General features: G+C 43.3%; 1 protein-coding gene across 1 annotated transcript in view; it reads right to left on the bottom strand.

Moving 5' to 3' along the window:
* Positions 1 to 19,152, bottom strand: part of LOC137650048 (kelch domain-containing protein 4) — a 160,481-nt gene that overhangs the window by 66,757 nt on the left and 74,572 nt on the right. Inside the window, exon 5 of the mRNA XM_068383081.1 lies at positions 7,859 to 8,025. Within this exon, the coding sequence (XP_068239182.1) occupies positions 7,859 to 8,025 (167 nt within the window). The remainder of the gene's footprint in view (positions 1 to 7,858; positions 8,026 to 19,152) is intronic.

Consider the following 19,152-nt stretch of genomic DNA (forward strand, 5'->3'; position numbering starts at 1 on the left):
CCTTTATCAAAGCTTCATCTAGGTTACCAAGAGTTTAATAATTCAATTAATTTAAAAGATGGTTATATTAGCTTAAAAGAATGATATATCCCTAATAAATCCAAAGGTTCTTTACCATACACTAGCAGATAAAATCTTACATAAAATGTTTTTAGTACCAACTGAGCATAGGGGCATTATGGTTTTGCCTTTATAAAAATTGAACAGGGCTATCTGTCTGTTTAGGTTTGATTAATAATAAGCATTTCCTTTGATTATTGGTAATAAGATAGCAATACTCAGTATGGAAGAGGCCTACAAGTATGACCAGGCTTGTAACTCTCTCTGCCTACTTCCAAATGTTTGGCAAGACCTATCACAAAGATGGTCTTTTAGTAATAATTCTCTAAACTTCATGGAAGGAGTGAGTTCATGAACAGATCCAAATGGATATTGAGACCCCCTATATATTCCATGATATGACCAAGATGTAAGAGAAGACTCTATAAAGGGTCACTGAAACAGTCCCTGCTGTCTGAGCTATTAGGCAGAACAAACCGCATAAAAAACCAGAAAGGCGAAGATAAATGAAGCTCCAAACAACCAGGGAGTTCTGTTGATACACCAGCAGCAAAAGATTAAGTGATAGTAAACTGTACAGGCTAATAATCAAACAATATGTTTACAAGCTTCAATGACTGAACCAGTTTGTGCTGATAATTCAACTTTTTATAAAAAATTGAGGTTTACAATTTCTTAGGAACATATAATTGAAGGGAAACTGCTAAGCCAAAACAAATACAAAAAAAATGAACAAGGAATAAATTATTGAACAAAGATAGAGCAGATGAAATGGGAATGAATACACATCTTGTAGTCAAAGCATCATTAACTGAAGCTTCATAGTGAAAGTAGGGAATTAAATTTAAATCAATCTTAGCACATTTAAGGAGAATCTGTCTTACAGGGAGCAAGATAATTTTCACTAAATAACAACTCAAGCTTACTTCAAACTGAAGTGTAATGACATCTAAAGAAAGACTATGTTAACTGCACAGAGTTACTTTAGAATGTACTAAACATTGAGCTAGAAAACCTATAAGAGAAAAATAAAATTAAATTGGATGAGTTTAGACCAAATTATCAAAGGTTTATGAACCATCATGCAAAGCTAACTCACTCACTGAAATCATCAAACCTACATCCATCTGACAGGTGGATTAAAAAAAAAACATAGGTTGAAAAATCAAAAATTTTAAGTAATTTTTATTTTTCCTAACATACTTACCGAGAACTACTTTCTTAGGAGTTACCTGTAATCTCCTCTCTACCGACCAGAGTTTTGTGTAGTATACCCTAAACCCGTTTTCTATGGAGGGCCAACTCGGGAGTAAGAGAACGTGCCCCGAGGGTAGCTTTTGCGCTAGGTCGAGGTCCGCTTGGGTCGTGAGCGTCAGTAAGTTCTTCGGATGTTGCACAATTCTCGCAAGGGCAGAGAGGCACTCGGGGAAGGTAGGGAGGGCCATTACCCGAAAGTAGTTCTCGGTAAGTATGTTAGGAAAAATAAAAATTACTTAAAATTTTTGATTTGTTCCAACACGAATACTTATCTCGAACTACTTTCTTAGGAGACTTACACTTTAGGAGGTGGGAGTGCCTTCCTGACCATCAGACCCAGCAAGCGGAAGCCACGAGGCCTAGGTATAAAACAAAACATACTAGGAAAACGGACGATAGGGTAACTACACAAAGAGCTCACGTTAGTGTCTAAGGCCTAGGTATAAAACAAAACATACTAGGAAAACGGACGATAGGGTAACTACACAAAGAGCTCACGTTAGTGTCTAAGTACTCACCCTTTGAAAAAACTTCTTCTGATGTTGAATCCAGTAACGTAGTTGCAGAGACGTGTTATCCAATGGTTACAAGAGGGTTATCTCAGATAAGGATAGGAAAAACGGGGATTAGGGTGAAAGGGAACGAACCTGTGTCTCCTGGTTTGCTATCCACGATTGAGCCTGGGGCTTTCACTGTTAAATCACTTGGAGCGCGGAGATGACTGTTCCAATGGAGAATCCGTCTAAGGACCTCCTTGAGTAGTCCTTGAGATAATGGGCAGTAAAGGTTGACTGGTTAGACCAGGTACCTGCCCGAAGGATCTGACACACTGCCATGTTTTTCTCAAAGGCTAAGGACGTGCTCAGACCCCTGATGTCATGGTGTTTGGGGGCGCCTGGTAAGGCCAGTCCTTCTTCCCTGTAGGCCCTGGCAATAACTTGTCTCAACCAGAAGGAAATGGTATTCTTCGATACCTGTTTCTTAGTAACACCTGTGGAGACGAAAAGGCTCTTGACGCCTGGCCGGAGATGAGCAGTCCTTTCAAGTTATTTTCTAATGGCACGGACCGAGCATAATCTCAAATCCTCAGAATTCCCCGTCCTAGGAATAGCTGGCAGAGAGAAACCTTCGAATTTTGGGTCCCAGACAGCTGGGTTCTGGGTTTTCGCCACAAATGAAGGAACGAAATTGAAAGAGATCTCTTTCCACCCCTTCGAATGAGAGACGTCATAAGACAGCCCATGGATCTCCCCTACTCTTTTTGCGGAAGCCAAGGCTAGCAAAAAGACTGTCTTGAGAGTGAGATCCCTGTCTACGATATCTTTCATTGGCTCGAAGGGGGGGCCACTTAACATCTTCAGGACCCTAGCTAAGTCCCACTGAGGCACCCTGACTGCTTGTGGGGGGCAGGACTGCTCAAAGCTCCTGACAAGCATCGAGATGTGTCTAGAGGAACCCAGGTCGATGCCCTTCAGAAGGAAGACTTGACCCAAGGCAGCCCGCACTCCTTTTATAGCTGGGATTGACATTCCTATTTCGTCCCTGAGATATACCAGAAAGTCTGCTATGTCTGGGACCGAGGCTTGGAGGGGTTTAATGCGCCTCGAAGCGCACCACTTCGTGAAAGAGGCCCACTTCGCTTGGTAGACCACTGCCGACGACCTTCTCAGGTATAGCAACATCCTCTTAGCCGTAGCTGCTGAATAGCCGTCTTTCTTCAGGAGTCGCTCGATAGTCTCCAGGCGTGAAGGCGTAGAGACTGTGGGTTGTCGTGAAACCTGAGAAAGTGCGGCTGTCGTAGAAGATCTGACCTGTCGGGGAGTGGCCACGGGGGGTGACTCGCCAGGTCTTTTAGGTCTGCGAACCACTCTCTCTCCAGCCACCAGGGCGCTACCAAAGTCATCCTTAAGTTTCGGGCAGTCCTTACTCTGTTGAGTACTTGCCTTATCAACATGAAGGGGGGAAAAGCGTACACGTCTAGGTTGTCCCACCTGTGCTGAAAGGCATCCTCCCAGGCTGCCTTCGGGTCTGGGACAGGAGAACAATACACGGGTAGTTGCGCGTTCAGTTTGGTTGCAAAGAGGTCCATCACCGGGGAACCCCAACGTTGGATGATGAGCTTGGCTACTTCTGGAAGGAGGGACCATTCTGTCCCTACTATTTGACCCATCCTGCTGAGACCGTCGGCTAGAACGTTCTTTTTCCCGGGGATGAACCTTGCCAATAACACAACCTGGTTCGTTTCTGCCCAATCTAGGATCTCTAGAGCGAGATCGCACAATTCCTTTGATTTCAAACCCCCTTGTTTCTTTATGTACGCTACCACTGTGGCGTTGTCGCACATCAACGCCACAGTATTTCCCCTAAGTAGATCGACGAAGTGTAGGCAAGCTTTCTGGACTGCCTTCAACTCTAGGACATTGATGTGTAGGTCCTTCTCTCCGTCCATCCAGGTTTCTATCGCCATCCCGTTGAGGAGATGGGCTCCCCATCCCTGGTTGGAGGTGTCTGTGAAAAGAAGTAACTCGGGAGGGTCGTTCGCGAAGGGCATCCCCTTGAGCGAGTTCGACCGGCAATGCCACCATTCCAGGGAGGGTATTGTGTTTGGTAGGACTGGGATCAGTTTCTGTTGCGAGTCCAGTTGGCACCAGAGTTTCTTCAGGTTCCATTGGACGGCTCTGAGTCTGAGTCTCCCCTGGGAAACCAGTTTTTCCAACGACACCAGATGCCCTATTAGTCTTTGCCAGTCCTTCGCCCTCCTGGGTTGCCCCGACAGGAACGGACGAAGGATCTTCATCAGATTGCTTATTCTGTCTTCCGACGGAAATGCTTTTCCTAGAAGGGTATCCAGTGTCATCCCCAAATAGGTCATTCTGGTGGAGGGGGATAGGTTCGATTTTTCCGGGTTGATCATGATACCCAGACCCTTGCAAAACTGGAGAAGTTTCATCCCTTGCTCTTTCAAGACGTCCTTCGAGGAGGAAAGAAGCAACCAGTCGTCCAGGTACCGGATGAGGCGAATGCCTTGCTCGTGGGCCCACACTGAGACTGTCGTGAAGACTCTCGTGAATACCTGGGGCGCTGTTGACAATCCGAAGCAAGGGGTCTTGAATTGCAGGATCTGGGTACCCCATTTCACCCGGAGAAACTTTCGACTCGAGGGGTGGACCGGAATTTCGAAGTAAGCGTCCTTGAGGTCTATGGTCATCATGTAATCTTTCTCCCTCAAGGACAGCAGGACTGACTTCGGAGTGTCCATTTTGAACTCCGTCTTCCTTATGAACTTGTTGAGAGCCGACAGATCTATCACCGGCCTCCACCACCCTGTCGCTTTTTCCATCAGGAACAGACGACTGTAGAAACCTGGTCCTGGGTATAGGATCTCCTCCATGGCGCCCTTTTCCAACATGGTGGACACCTCCTCTTGAAGGGCGGCCCTCTTCAACGGGTCCTTGGGTACCAACCACTCCGACCGGCTGGCCGGAATTAGAGGTGGAGGTTCTGCTAAGAACGGTAACCTGTAGCCCTCCTTCAGTACGGACACTGTCCAGGGCTCTGCTCCGTGAGCTTTCCATGCTTGCCAATATAGTGAGGCATCCCCCAACCTGAGGCTTGGGCAGGGATAGGGGGCCTCTCACTCTATCTCCTCCTGGAGGAGCGGCCTGAACGGCCTCTCCTGGAGGCAGAATAACCTGCCCTAAAGGAGGCTGAAGCTGCTGGGGCTCCTCTACGGGGGGGCTGAGGCGCTGAGACGTCGCAGCACTGTCTGAGACTGACCTCTTGTAGGGAGGTCTCCTTACCGGCGTAGGCCTGGGCGCGTTTATTTCCTTCCTCTTAGCCACCTTCTCCATGATCTCCTCCAAGTCTTTTAAGGGGAACAAGGAGTCACCCCACAAAGGAAGGCTCCTCATGGCCCTCGCCTCTCTGTCTGGGACCTTCCGGGACATCTTCGCCAGGATGGTGTCCCTCTTGCGAAGCACCCAATTCGCTGTCAGGGCGAGAGACTGGTAAGTGAGGAACATAAGAGTCTTGCCCCCGGAGGTGATAAGCTCCCTCAGGAGGCTTTGCTGTTCTGGGTATGTCGGGTCATAAGTAGCTTGCACACCTACTAATGTGGAAGCCCACCAGTCTAGCCAAGAGGAGACGTGCACTAGGTCCTTAGACATTTCCTCCATCATCGCAGCCTCTGATGGAGAAAAACAGACCGGGGCTGAAGAGGCTCTGTCCTCCAAGGCGCCCTGTCCCAGAATGTCGAGAGCAGGTTCCACTTTGCAGGCTCCCGGCCGGCGTCCTTCTGGCACATAGACCCTGCTCTGCGTTTTGAGCCCCTGGAGCAACTTCGAAGAGCTCTGCGTCTTGGGGGCTTCGGCATTACCTGCCACCACCCTATCAACGTGTTCTTGTCCCAGGACGAGATCTCGGGCCACAGGAAGAGCCAGGGAGGCTTTTGGCCGGACAGGAGCCTGCATCAACCGGATAAGGCTGGACCTCCAGTAGTCCTCATCGGTAGCCGCCGATTCTTCGATCTTGTGATGTCTCCTGATCAGACTAATTACCCTTCTATAGGCCGAGTCCTCCGTCGGGGAACCTTCCCTACCGTCGGCCGAAGCCTCGACTTGAGTCCGGGGAGCCGGGTCACCGGGCACTCCCACCGGGCGCCTTGGTCCTGGCACAACAGGCACTCCCCTGCGGAGGTACTGGTCCTCCCCGGCGGAGACCTCCGTACCAGGGACGGGGTTTAGGACAGGCATCGCCGAACCGGCGAGGGCTAGTGTCCGATCATGCTCTCTGGGGGACGAGAACGCGGATCCCGTGGGCTGACCCGACAGCGGGAACCGTTCCTTAACGTCCGAGGGCCGCACCAGCTGGGCTGATTCGGCCAGGCTGCCCGTAAGGAAGCGCGGTTCCCCCCGCTGGGCGGGGTGAACCGGAGGCTTCGCGGTCTTACGCCTGCCTGCAGAGGCCTTCTCGCGTTTCTCCCTGGAGGATGGTCTCCTTGGCGAGAAATCCCTGGACCGCCGGTCCGGGGAACACTGTATCTCCGACTTACGGGGTACGAAAACCCAATCACCATCGGGTGACCTACTCCTCCTGTGTTTCCTTCGTGGAGAGCGGGAGCGCCTCCTGCTGTACCTGGAACGGGATCTTGAGCGGGAACGCCTGCTCCTGGACCGCTCACTCCGACGCCGATGTTTTCTCCTGGCTTCTTCTCCCGAAGAGAATGACTCCCCACCATCCAAAGAGCCCGACGTCACCGTACCCACCATACGGCGGGCAGAAGCGGGGGCCGCGGGGGACTTCGCGACTCGTTGCGTACCCGAGGTAGAGGGTTGCAGGAAGGTTTCAGGAACTTCCGTGAGAGGGGTTGGAAACGAGGGTTGGCGCCCAAGACTAGGGAACCAGGTATCCAGGCCCCCTTCCATCCGCATAGGGGACCTACCTGGCGTTTTAGGAAGCTTCCATCCGAAGGCATCACTCCCCGCGGAGCCTAACTTACCCTGGTTGTCGCCGCCTGCCGAAGAACCTGAAACACCGGCCCACGAAGGGGGCGAAGACACAGAAACAACATTGCTACACCATAAGGGGTCATCAGAGAACACGTGCCCCCCAAGCACAAGGGCCGAGTCTCCAGAGCTCCCTGACACAGCACTACCAGGCTCTTCACTAGCCCGAGAAGGTCCCGCAACTCCCACTTCACACTCGCCAGACTCCCGGAGAAGAACGCCCGGTTCTTTCCCCACAACGGACTTACCTCGTCCCCTACTCTAGGTAGGGGAAGGAGAGACAGAAGCCCCGTCGGACAGTTCACTGGGCGACGGTAGCGGCGAAGAAACACTAGATTTTCTGGGTGAACGTTTCGACGATTTCTTTTTCTTCATGCCGTAACGCACCCACTGAATTTCACTCCAACCAACACACTCGAAGCATGTATCCGAAGGCGAACAAACTTTGCCCCTACAGGAAGAGCAAAGGGAGTGAGGATCCACTTCAGGTTTGGAGAGGAACGCTCCACACGATTTTCCGGCTCTAGGCCCAGGACAACGGCGGATCTGCTCCATAACGCACAAACACAAGACACAGGAACGCAGGGAATCAAAGGAATACACTTAGGAAGCACAAGGAAGGGTAGTGAACGCACAGGAACACAAGGGATAAGCACAAGTTACCACGCGGTAAACACGTGGGACACACGCGGCGTACACAAAGGGTCGAGAGAGACGAGAGCGACGTGGTGTCACGTCGCGACCAGAGAACTTACTGACGCTCACGACCCAAGCGGACCTCGACCTAGCGCAAAAGCTACCCTCGGGGCACGTTCTCTTACTCCCGAGTTAGCCCTCCATAGAAAACGGGTTTAGGGTATACTACACAAAACTCTGGTCGGTAGAGAGGAGATTACAGGTAACTCCTAAGAAAGTAGTTCGAGGTAAGTATTCGTGTTGGAACAAACAAGAATTCTAACAAAACTTTCAAATTAATAAAGGTTACCACATGCACGTGTTGTGTTTTACTGGGTCATAAATTAAATCTTATTACTTACCTGTTACCTCTAATTTATTCCATTTATATGTTTCAAGGTTGAAGGCATAAACATCATTGAAGTATTTGTATTCTCGGGCATTGTCATTAAATCCTCCGAAAACAATTAGCTGTTTTTTGACAGCCACCATTCTATGACCACTTCTTGCAGAGGGACCACCAACTGCCCTAAAAAACAGAACATAAGTAAAAAAGTTATATAAGTAATAAATCAATGAATAGTTTTCCAAAGAGTAGATATTTGGCACTGATAAGAGAAATTACCTGTGAATCATGCAACATATCCGACCCTCAGCTTCCTCGTGAAAGGAATGAGTGCATATAATTCTATGCATCACATTACTACTAGTGCTATATTTTGGCCTATAAGAAATTCTTGTACAAGAACTTCCAACGAGGAGATTTCCCAATGCTAAGAAGGATTTTTACTGCTTATATTAAAAAAGAGAACTTTAATAAAACTTATTTCTATATTATAGTGTTTTTCAACAGAAGCTTGGTTTATCAAAATTTACTTCTCATAAAATTTAAAATAAATTTCTCAATTTTTTCTTTCAATAGACACATGCCTATCATAAAATAATGAGATATACTACTGGTTAATGGCAAGAAGCAACATGTCAGGGGTGCTTTATTACTCCAGTTTCAAAGTCAAACTATTCCCTATCTTCTTGACAACACAAGTCAGTTAGGAGGAGGATGGGTGTGTAGATGAATTCTGTTTATTTCTATGAACCTTCCCTAATGTTCATATTGCTGACTCCCATACTCTGATGGAAGTGGGATGTCATTGAAGGAAAGGTATAGGAGAATTGGAGAATAAAAATATAGTATAAAATCATTACAGTAAAAGACCACATCACTAACAGACACTATATGACCTAGATTCCATCAATCTCAATAAGAAAACCTGGATTTTTCTAAATACTATTCATCGAACACCAACATAGTTCGCCCTTGAGTTGCCATTAAAACTCTTTCCAAAGGAGAATTTCTACGAAAGTTAAGAGATGAACTTGCAATGCCCTGACATTAACCTTCAAGGCTTTTATAAGAGTTGCATCCAATTCTTTGAGTTTGTGTGACCCTAACTTTTAACAAGAAATTTGTATTTTTGGACAGGGGACAATTTGAAATTATAATCTCACATAGGATATAAGGGACACTACCTCTAATGTCCATAGTTTGTCCAAAAAATACAGAGTGGCTCTTACCGGACAAAGAAATGTATTTTCTGATGAAATGCTTACAACTATTTCCAAAGAAGGGAAGTGAAAATAAAATCATAGCAGACTCTTTAGTCTCTAAATAATATTTCTCTGAAGGAAGACAAAAAAGGCAAAATCATCTTATACTCCCAAAGTTTACCTTAAAGATAGTGCTTGCAGTTTATCTTACATCTAGGTGAAGCTAATGCTAACAGGGAAAGCATTAATTTTATTTGTGAAAATTATAAGTGAAATATTTTCCAACAATTAAAAATCTGAACCTGTAAAATACTGTAAAACCACATTCAGAAGCTAAATATTGACCTGATTACTCAAGGACTTTAATACAGTGATACCTCGGTAGTCGAACGACTCTAAATTCAAACAAATCAGAGTTCGACCAAAAAATTAGAGTAATTTTTGCTGCGGTGTTCGAACAAAAAATCGGAACTCGAACAGCCGAATGTGTGGCCGAGTGAGATGAGCGGCCATCTCGGCTACTCTCGCCTGGTCGGGTAGCATCATTTCAAGAGAGAGCGTCAGTCCGACAACACATGTTGAGAATTTATTGTGATTTAGTGCGTTTTATTGTCTTTTTTTGCCGATAATAATGGGCCCCAAGAAAGTTAGTGATAAGGGGAAGGATAAGAGGAAAACTGAGAACAACAATCGAGTTGAAGAAGGAAATTATTGCAAAATACGAGAATGGTGTACGAGTGTCTGATCTAGCCTTACAGTATGGCATGGCGAAGTCGACCATTTCGACCTTTTTGAAAAATAAGGAAGTGATAAAAAAAGCTAAAGTTGCACAGGGAGTGACAGCAATTAGTAAGCAAAGGCCACAAGTAATTGAGGAAATGGAAAAGTTGCTCCTTATATTTATTAAAGAAAAGCAGTTGGCCAGGGAAAGTATAAGCGAAGCTTTCATTTGTGAGAAAGCTCTTCATATTTATGAAGAATTGGTGAAGAAAAGTGCCAGTACTAGTGAAAGTGATTCGTCATTTACTTTTAAAGCAAGCAGGAGCTGGTTCGAAAAATTCCGGAACAGAACTGGTATTCACCGTGTGACTAGGCATGGGGAGGCAGCCAGTTCGGATCAGGCGGCAGCTGAAAAATACGTTGGCGAATTCGACTGATACATCCATTCCTGTATGCCATCGAACCGCTGCTCAAAGGTATGTACAGTAAATGGTTTAAAATTTATAGTTTTCCGACCAATTTCGTACACATTTAAATAACTATTGTTGTTTAGGTACACGTTTTATTAATATTTTGGGCATTTTGGTGTGCGTAGGAACGTATAAAAATAAATACCATTATTTCTTATGGGAAAAAAGGTTTCGGTACTCGAACAAATCGGAGGTCGAACACTGATCCCGAACGGATTATGGTCGAGTACCGAGGTATCACTGTACTGAAATCCTTAAATACTTTCATTATCATACCTGAAATGGGTAGATCTAATTCTATATGCTTGAGTACAGAATTAAGTAATACGTAATCTATATCTCTTGAAGGATGAGACTGAAAATTCTTTCCATGAAAGAAGAATGTAAGAAATTTTTACAGTACATATTATCTAAGCTAGTTCTAGTTACTGATACATTCTTTGATTGGCACCAATAAAATCAAACATACCAGCATCTTTGATACAAAATAATGTTAGAATGTCTTTTAGTACCTATAATAGACAATTCAGAGCTTAAAAAACCCTAGGTTCTGAGAATGCGATGGATAGTCTTTAGGTGGTTAGAAGAAGCTAAGATGATTTTGGATGAATCACCTTCAAAATTGATTGCCTGACCTGATTGGCTTATACAGCAACCTTCTTGGGTACAGTACTGACAAAAGACAAAACAGAAAAACAGACTATTCCCCTTCTGGCCAGGACGAGGCTATTATTGACATTTTTGCTCTTGAAGAAAAGAACCAGAGCTTATTTTACACCTGCTAAATCAAGGTAAATTATGAAAATGTGTAAATATCTAGCTTTGTCCAGTATGTAGCAGGGTATCTACCTTCTATGCTATGGAATCCAGATTGACTGATTGATTGATTTAAGGTTTTCAGGCATCCTGATATCTAAGGTCATTGACGCCGATATCATTTAGTTTATATATAAAAAAAAAATCAAAGATTATTCAATTAAAACCGTAAAAGTTGGATGTCATTATAAACGTTAGATAGTTTTCAGAAGACCTGCTTCTGAAATAAATCTAAAAATGCCACTTGCATAGCAGTACACATCATGTCCAAGAATCTTGGCAAGGATGAACCTGCCATCCTCACCTCGAGCCTCAAACAAATATCTATTCCTTAAGTTATTATAATTGGGGCATTCGGTCAACAAATGCCTCACTGTTAGAGGTACTAAACAGTCTTCACAATAGGGTTGATGCTGGCCCTTCAGCAGAAACTCGTGTGACCAATACGGAGACGACAAAGAGAAGTCTCCCATTTTCGGGGCATCATGTTATACCTCCAAAGAGATATGGCATTTGTTACTTCTCTCATTTTATTGCCATCTAGACTATCCCAGTGCTGTTGCCATTTATTACAAAGCAATTTCTTGATGTTAGGTAGGAAATCGTTACACGGAATGGGATATCTTCGCGGCAGCAACTCGGATGCAGCATTCTTTGCCAGTGAATCTGCCTTCTCATTCCCCGACACACCTACGTGTGCTGGAACCCAACAAAATCTAACTGTTATACCTCTCCTTTCAATAATAAAAAGCCATTCTAAAATCTTTAAAACTAGAGGGTTGCTAGAATTAAAAACTTCTAAAGCTTGAAGAACACTCCTTGGATCACTAAAAATTGTAAAATTACCCTCCTTCTCCAACGCTATTTTCTCAATAGCAGTTAGTATGCCATACAGTTTGGCAGTAAAAATGAAAGCTGTTAGAGGAAGTGCACCTCTACAATTAAAACCATTACTATGTACTCCAAATCCAACGCCAGCATCAGATTTGGAGCCATCAGTATATATAAAAGTCGATCCTCTGTGTTCTTCAACATGTTCCATAAAAAGAGACCTGGCTTCTAGGTCAGTCATATTCTTCTTAACTCCAATAAAATATTTACAAAAAGATATCTCTGGTAATTTCCATGGAGGAGTTGATGATACCTTGAATGGAAGTACCTTACTTCTAATTATATCCAGACTGTTTAATAATCGTTTCACCCGAAAGCCATAAGGTTGAGGAGATTTTGGATGCAACTCAAAGTATGATGCATGTCTTACAAGGCTTGCAGTCTGAAAGGCTAAAGAGTTAGGAAGTCTTTGCAATCTAAACCAATACCGAATAATGGAAGACCTTCGGTAAAGGTCTAGAGGTAACTCTCCAGCATCAACAAGGAGACTTGGGATAGGTGAGGTTTTAAATACTCCTGTAGATAATCTAATACCTGCATGATGTATTGAGTCTAATATTTTTAACCGGCTTGGGGTGGCTGAAGAGTATATTTCACATCCATAACTAATTTTGGAAAAAATCAAGGCCTTGTATAATTTTAAAATAGTATTGCGGTCTGCCCCCCATGATGTATGGGACAATACTTTTAATATATTCAGACCATTGAGACATTTAGCTTTTAATGCTTCTAAGTGAGAAACCCATTAAGCCTACAATCAAATATCAAACCTAAAAATTTAGCTTCACTTGCACATAGTATCCGTTGACCTTTAATGTATATATCCGGGTCTGGATGTACTCCCCGGATACGACAAAAATGGACAATGGTAGTTTTACTTGTAGAGAACTTAAATCCATTCATGTGAGCACACTGGATAATTTTGTCAATAGAGAGTTGGATTTTTCTCTCAACCATTGCCATTCTAGTGCCAGCAAATGATATTGAGAGATCATCCACAAATAATGTTGAGAGAACATCTTGGGGAATGACTGAGGATATCTCATTAATTACTAGCGCAAACAGGGTTACACTCAGCACACTCCCCTGAGGAAACTCCTTCTTCCTGACACTTACTCTCTGATAGAGTTTCCCCCACTCTCACTTGAAAAACTCTATGCGAAAGAAATGACTGAATAAATAGTGGTAGGTCTCCTTTTAATCCTAGTTCATGAATTGTTTTAAGTATACCATATCTCCATGTGGTATCATATGCCTTTTCAAGGTAAAAAAAAAAAACTGTCACATGGTGCTGTTTGGAAGCAAAGGCTTCACAAATAGAGGACTCAAGTCTTATTAACACATCAGTTGTTGAGTGCATTTCTGAATCCACATTGAATCGGTGATAAAATACCCTTCTTTTCAAGGTACCACATCAACCTTGCATTGACAATCTTCTCCATAATTTTACATAAACAAGATGTCAATGCAATAGGTCGATAGCTTGCTGCTAAAAACTTGTCCTTACCGGGTTTTAAAAAGGCTAAAATAATGGCTAGTTCCCAAACACTTGGGTAACTATGATCATGCCATATTCTATTTATAATACTTAAAATAAATAACTTTGTATTAAAATGTACATGTTTAACCATTGCATATGGAATTCCATCAGGTCCAAGAGCTGTATCGTTGCAAGTAGCGAGTGCGGAATCAAGTTCTCTTTCAGTAAAAGGAGAATTATACAATTCTTCCCTTCCTCTTGCAAAATTTAAAATTTTCTTTCTTTCAATGCTCCTGTACTGGTGACCAGGAGCTGCTACACTCTTGCACGATACATTGAAAAATGGTCAGCCAGGGCATTGCTAACTTCATTTCCTTCAGTCACAAACTGACCATTCACTTTCAACAATGGTGGTGGGTTCGGGGTGAATTTGCCTGCAATCTTTTTTATTTTCCTCCATACAGAAGATGGTGGTGTTTTACTATTAATGGAGGAAACAAAAGCCACCCAAGATTGGCGTCTAGCTTCTTTCATGGCACGACGGAACTGTGCTCTACACTTTTTGTATGATATCAAATTTTCATCCGTACGGCGTCTACGCAATCTAGTCAGGGATTTTCTGGTGGCTCTGTGCAAGGCTGTTAATTCCAAGGACCACCACGGGACTGGTCGTCTTTTGAATAGTCCCATGGTTTTGGGAATCGAATTGATTCCTGCTGTATGGAGAGTTCCATTCAGTAGGTCTATGGCATCATCAATACTTTCAAACTGTTCTGCTCTCCCTTCGATTTCACTTAGCTCAGAAAATTTGACCCAGTCTGCCTTGTCTAGATTCCATCGTGGCGATCTTTGCAAAGGCAGACCCTTGTTGATATTTTATAATGATTGGTGCATGATCACTAGTATGCCAATCATCTAATGTCCTGCAATCAAAATAAAGAAGGCAGTTAGAGCTTGCGATTGAAAGGTCAATGCATGACAAGGTACCTGTCTGAACATGGAAGTGCGTGGGCTCTCCTGTATTAAGGAGTCCCACATCCTCATTCTCCACAACTGATGAGATAATATTGCCCCTTGTGTTGGTCAAAACATCACCCCATAAAGGATGTCTACCATTCATATCTCCCAGTAAGAGAAAAGGTTGAGGGAGTTGTTGAATGACCTCTGCTAAATCATCATATAAAATATAATCATTTGGAAAGTACAGAGAGCATATTGTATATTTTCTCCCTATATCAATTTGTACAACCACTGCCTGCAGGGTTGTACGTATAGACATAGGTATTTGGGGAAGATCTCGACGAATGTACATGAGACTTCCACCATGGCTCCCTGCTTGTTGATTATACGGTGTCCTATAGCTAACATACTCTCGTGGACTAGGAGTGTTAGAATCAAGCATACTTTCCTGTAGGCATACAATTATGGGGGAATGTTCATGAATTAGGAGCTTAAGTTCTTCATATTTCGCCCTCAAACCCTGAAAGTTCCATTGCAAAATGGAGGAGAAAACTATGGATTATTTCTGGAAGACATCTTCCATGAGGTCTTCCCATTAGCAGTTTTTAATCTAACATTATTACCTGTAGGTTTCTTCAGAGGTGGTCTTGTTATGTTGGGTTTTACGTTTGTGTTTTTCTTTGTATCCTTTTGATCTATTTGTTGAGGTGGATGGTGGACCTCAACTTGAATTTCTGATTTATTCAGTTTATCTTCTGGTTCATTAGAAACATCAACAGACAAAACATCAAATTTATTTGATGTCATAACCTTAACGTTTCTCATGGAGGGTGGAGAGAGAGATGGAGGTCTCTCTCTTTTACGATTAATAGATGGTGGGATTTGAGGTTTTTGCACCTTTCCCACTACAGGTGCATCAGGTAAGTTAGTCTTAAGTGGAACCTCCATCAGATCAGGCAAGGACATGGCCTGAGAGAGGTTTGTATTATTTTTTGTAATGGGGGATGAAGGCTGTACACCAATGGACAATGACCTAGTGTTAATACACCGTGGTAAAACCTCAGTAGGTAATATGGTTACCTCGTTATTTGACATTTTATCAGATGGTATACTTTTTTTTGAGCTATTGGCAGTACTAGGTTGGTTTGATTTTAATGCCTTAGCATATGCATTTGATTTGTTTAACAGTCATTTGGCATGGGTCACCCTTATATGTTCTAAGTTCGATTTGTTGAGGGCAGCTTCCTCCAACTTATATAGCTCGCAGCTCTTGTCTGTGGATTTATGATTCGAGCTGCAATTTGAACACCTGGCTCCAAGTGCACACTCTCCATGGTAAGCTTTGGAGCAAATACCACACATCTCGTTTTTGCAAACTTTAGACGGGTGCCCAAATTTAAAACAATTGAAGCATTGCAGTAGCTTCTGCTTGAAGGGTCTTACTTTAATCCTTTTGTTCTCAATAATAATATGAAAAGGTACATCAGCATCTTGGAACGTAAGGATTATCATTGATGTACCTGGGACTTTGTGAACTTTCCATACATTTAGTGGACACATGGCCAGTATCTCCTCCTCTGTAAATTCATATAGATCTCTGTTAAAAACTACGCCCCTTCCGTAGCTAAAATTTAGGTGGGGTTTGACATCTAACTTAATTTCATCATTACGTATTTCCATATTAGACAATATTACAGACTGTGTACTGGATTTGGCATGGATAAGGAAACTATTTTTTTCCAAAACGAGATATATCGCCTGGTGCAATAGTTCCTACTTTTTTCTGAATCAATTTGCATATTTTAAAATATTTCCCTGTAACCCCCTTTGATTTAGCTATAAGCCACATCGGTGGTTTTGGATTTCTCTGGGAGGGCATAACTAAATCTACGTCTTTTTCCAACCAATCGGCAGGCCTATACACATCCAAATCTTTTGGTACCTTATCGCAGAGAGCAGCCACGATATTCAAGTTATTAATTTTAATATTATTCAAGTTACTTATTGCACTAAATGCTCCATCATAACTACTATAAGATTTCCATGAATCCCATGTTTCAGCTTCAAGTTTCATCCTTATTTCTTTTATGCATCCACAGCATTCAAATGCTTTACATAGATCATCATAATTCGCCTCTATTGAAATTTGGGTAACATGAAGGATTCGAAGTTTCCTCGTGTTACCCAAATTACTCGATTTTGAAATATCAGTAGAATGGTCCTTTCCCGTTCCGAGGTCATCAACAGAACTTTCCCTTATCACATTATCAGAGGTCATCAACAGTGCAGGGGGGGGGGGGGGAGTCAGCAAATCCAGGGGATGGGGAGTCAGTATTTGAAGGATCCATAGTTAAGGGTGGGATTTTCTTTGTTTTTGTTAGTTTACCTGCTTGAGAATTTTAAGAAAGTATCATACGTTGGAAAGGAAATTTGCATTCGCCACTATCGGCACAATGAGAGTATACTTCCCAGATGGTCCACTCCATACCGTACCCGAAGGATAGCATCAAGACAGATATAGAAGCACAGGTGCAAGCTAAACCCGCCTGTTAGGACTGAGACCAAGGATATATGGAATCATCCTCCCCATATCTGTAATGATGGGCTTCCGGCCAAAAGCCAAGAGTCCCACCTCAAGGATTGGATCCCCCTGGATTCCGATGACCCAACCCTTGAGAGTAGTTCCGCCAAAAAGGTCCAAACCATCATTGGGATGGCTGAGATCATCCAATACTCTCATATATAGCTTTGAATGCAAATACCTCCCAACTGTGATCCCTTCTCCCATTCATCTAAGCAGGCAGTAATAACGAATGTGGAAATATCCACGCCATTTAAATAAAATAAAAATAAATAGATAAATAAATAAATGAACAAATAAAATGAATATATATATATATATACAGTATATATATATATATATATGCATACATATACATATATATATATATATATATATATATATATAACTTAAGAGAAATGATATTTTGATTATAAAATAAATTTTTGAATATACTTACCCGGTGAATATATAATAGCTGACGTCTCCGGCGGCTCGACAGAAAAACACAAAAACTCGCGAGCGATCGCCATGAAGGTTGCGGGTGTGCCCACCAGCGCCAACTATCGGCCAGATACCGCATATACATGTAAACAGCTCCAGTTCTTCTCATCCCGCTGGGTCTCTATCGGGGAGGAAGGGGGGGCCTTTAATTTATATATTCACCGGGTAAGTATATTCAAAAATTTATTTTATAATCAAAATATCATTTTTAAATATTAAACTTAGCCGGTGAATATATAATAGCTGATTCACACCCATGGTGGTGGGTAGAGACCAGTATTAATACAGTTTACGGCGTATATGCTTAGAGTTTTTGACAGTTATATCATAACAAAACCCAAATATATATAGGTACCTGGTAAGGAAGTTGACTTTGACGATTACTCTGCCTTGTTAGTCTTGTCTTCCTCACGAAGCCCAGCCATCCTCTTAGGATGCTGAAAGACTCCCAGGAGCTGAAGTATCAAGGGCGGCAACCCATACAACAGGACCTCATCAAACCCCTAATCTGGGCGCTCTCAAGAAATGACATTTGACCACCCGCCAAATCAACCAGGATGCGAAAGGCTTCTTAGCCTTCCGTACAACCTAAAAACAAGATTAAAAACATTTCAAGAGACAGATTAAAAGGATATTGGAATTAAGGGAATGTAGTGGTAGAACCCTTACCCACTACTGCACTCGCTGCAACGAATGGACCCAGTGTGTAGCAGTCCTCATAAAGAGTCTGGACATCTTTTAAGTAAAATGACGCGAATACCGACTTGCTTCTCCAAAAGGTTGCGTCCATAATACTTCGCAGAGATCTATTTTGCTTAAAGGCCACGGAAGTTGCTATAGCTCTTACTTCGTGTGTCTTAACTTTAACCAAGCATCGGTCTGTTTCATTCAAGTGAGAATGAGCCTCTCGGATTAAAAATCTGATAAAATATGACAAAGCATTCTTTGACATAGGTAATGATGGCTTCTTAACTGAGCACCATAAGGCCTCAGATCCACCTCGTAAGGACTTAGTACGAGCTAAGTAGAACTTAAGAGCTCTAACTGGACACAGTACTCTTTCAAGTTCGTTGCCTACGATCTCTGACAGGCAAGGTATATCAAATGACTTAGGCCAAGGACGAGAAGGCAGTTCATTTTTGGCCAGGAAACCAAGTTGAAGTGAACATGTGGCTTTATCTGTGGAAAAGCCGATGTTCTTACTGAAGGCATGAATTTCACTGACCCTTTTAGCCGAAGCCAAGCACACTAGGAAAAGCGTCTTGAGGGTGAGATCCTTCAGGGAGGCTGAATGTAATGACTCAAACCTGTCTGACATCAGGAACCTTAGGACCACGTCTAAGTTCCATCCAGGAGTTGCCATACGACGTTCCTTAGAGGTCTCGAAAGACTTAAGGAGATCTTGGAGATCTTTTATGTTGGAAAGATCTAAGCCTCTATGTCGAAAGACCGAAGCCAACATGCTCCTGTAGCCCTTAATAGTGGGTGCTGAGAGGGAGCGAACATTTCTCAGATGTAACAGAAATCTGCGATTTGGGCTACAGAGGTACTGGAAGAGGACACAGATGCTGACTTGCACCAGTCTCGAAAGACTTCCCACTTCGACTGGTATACTTTGATGGTAGAAGCTCTCCTAGCTCTCGCAATCGCACTGGCTGCCTCCTTCGAAAAGCCTCGAGCTCTTGAGAGTCTCTCGATAGTCGGAAG

Source organism: Palaemon carinicauda, chromosome 1, assembly GCF_036898095.1.
Source record: "Palaemon carinicauda isolate YSFRI2023 chromosome 1, ASM3689809v2, whole genome shotgun sequence".
NCBI classification, from domain to species: Eukaryota; Metazoa; Arthropoda; class Malacostraca; order Decapoda; family Palaemonidae; genus Palaemon; species Palaemon carinicauda.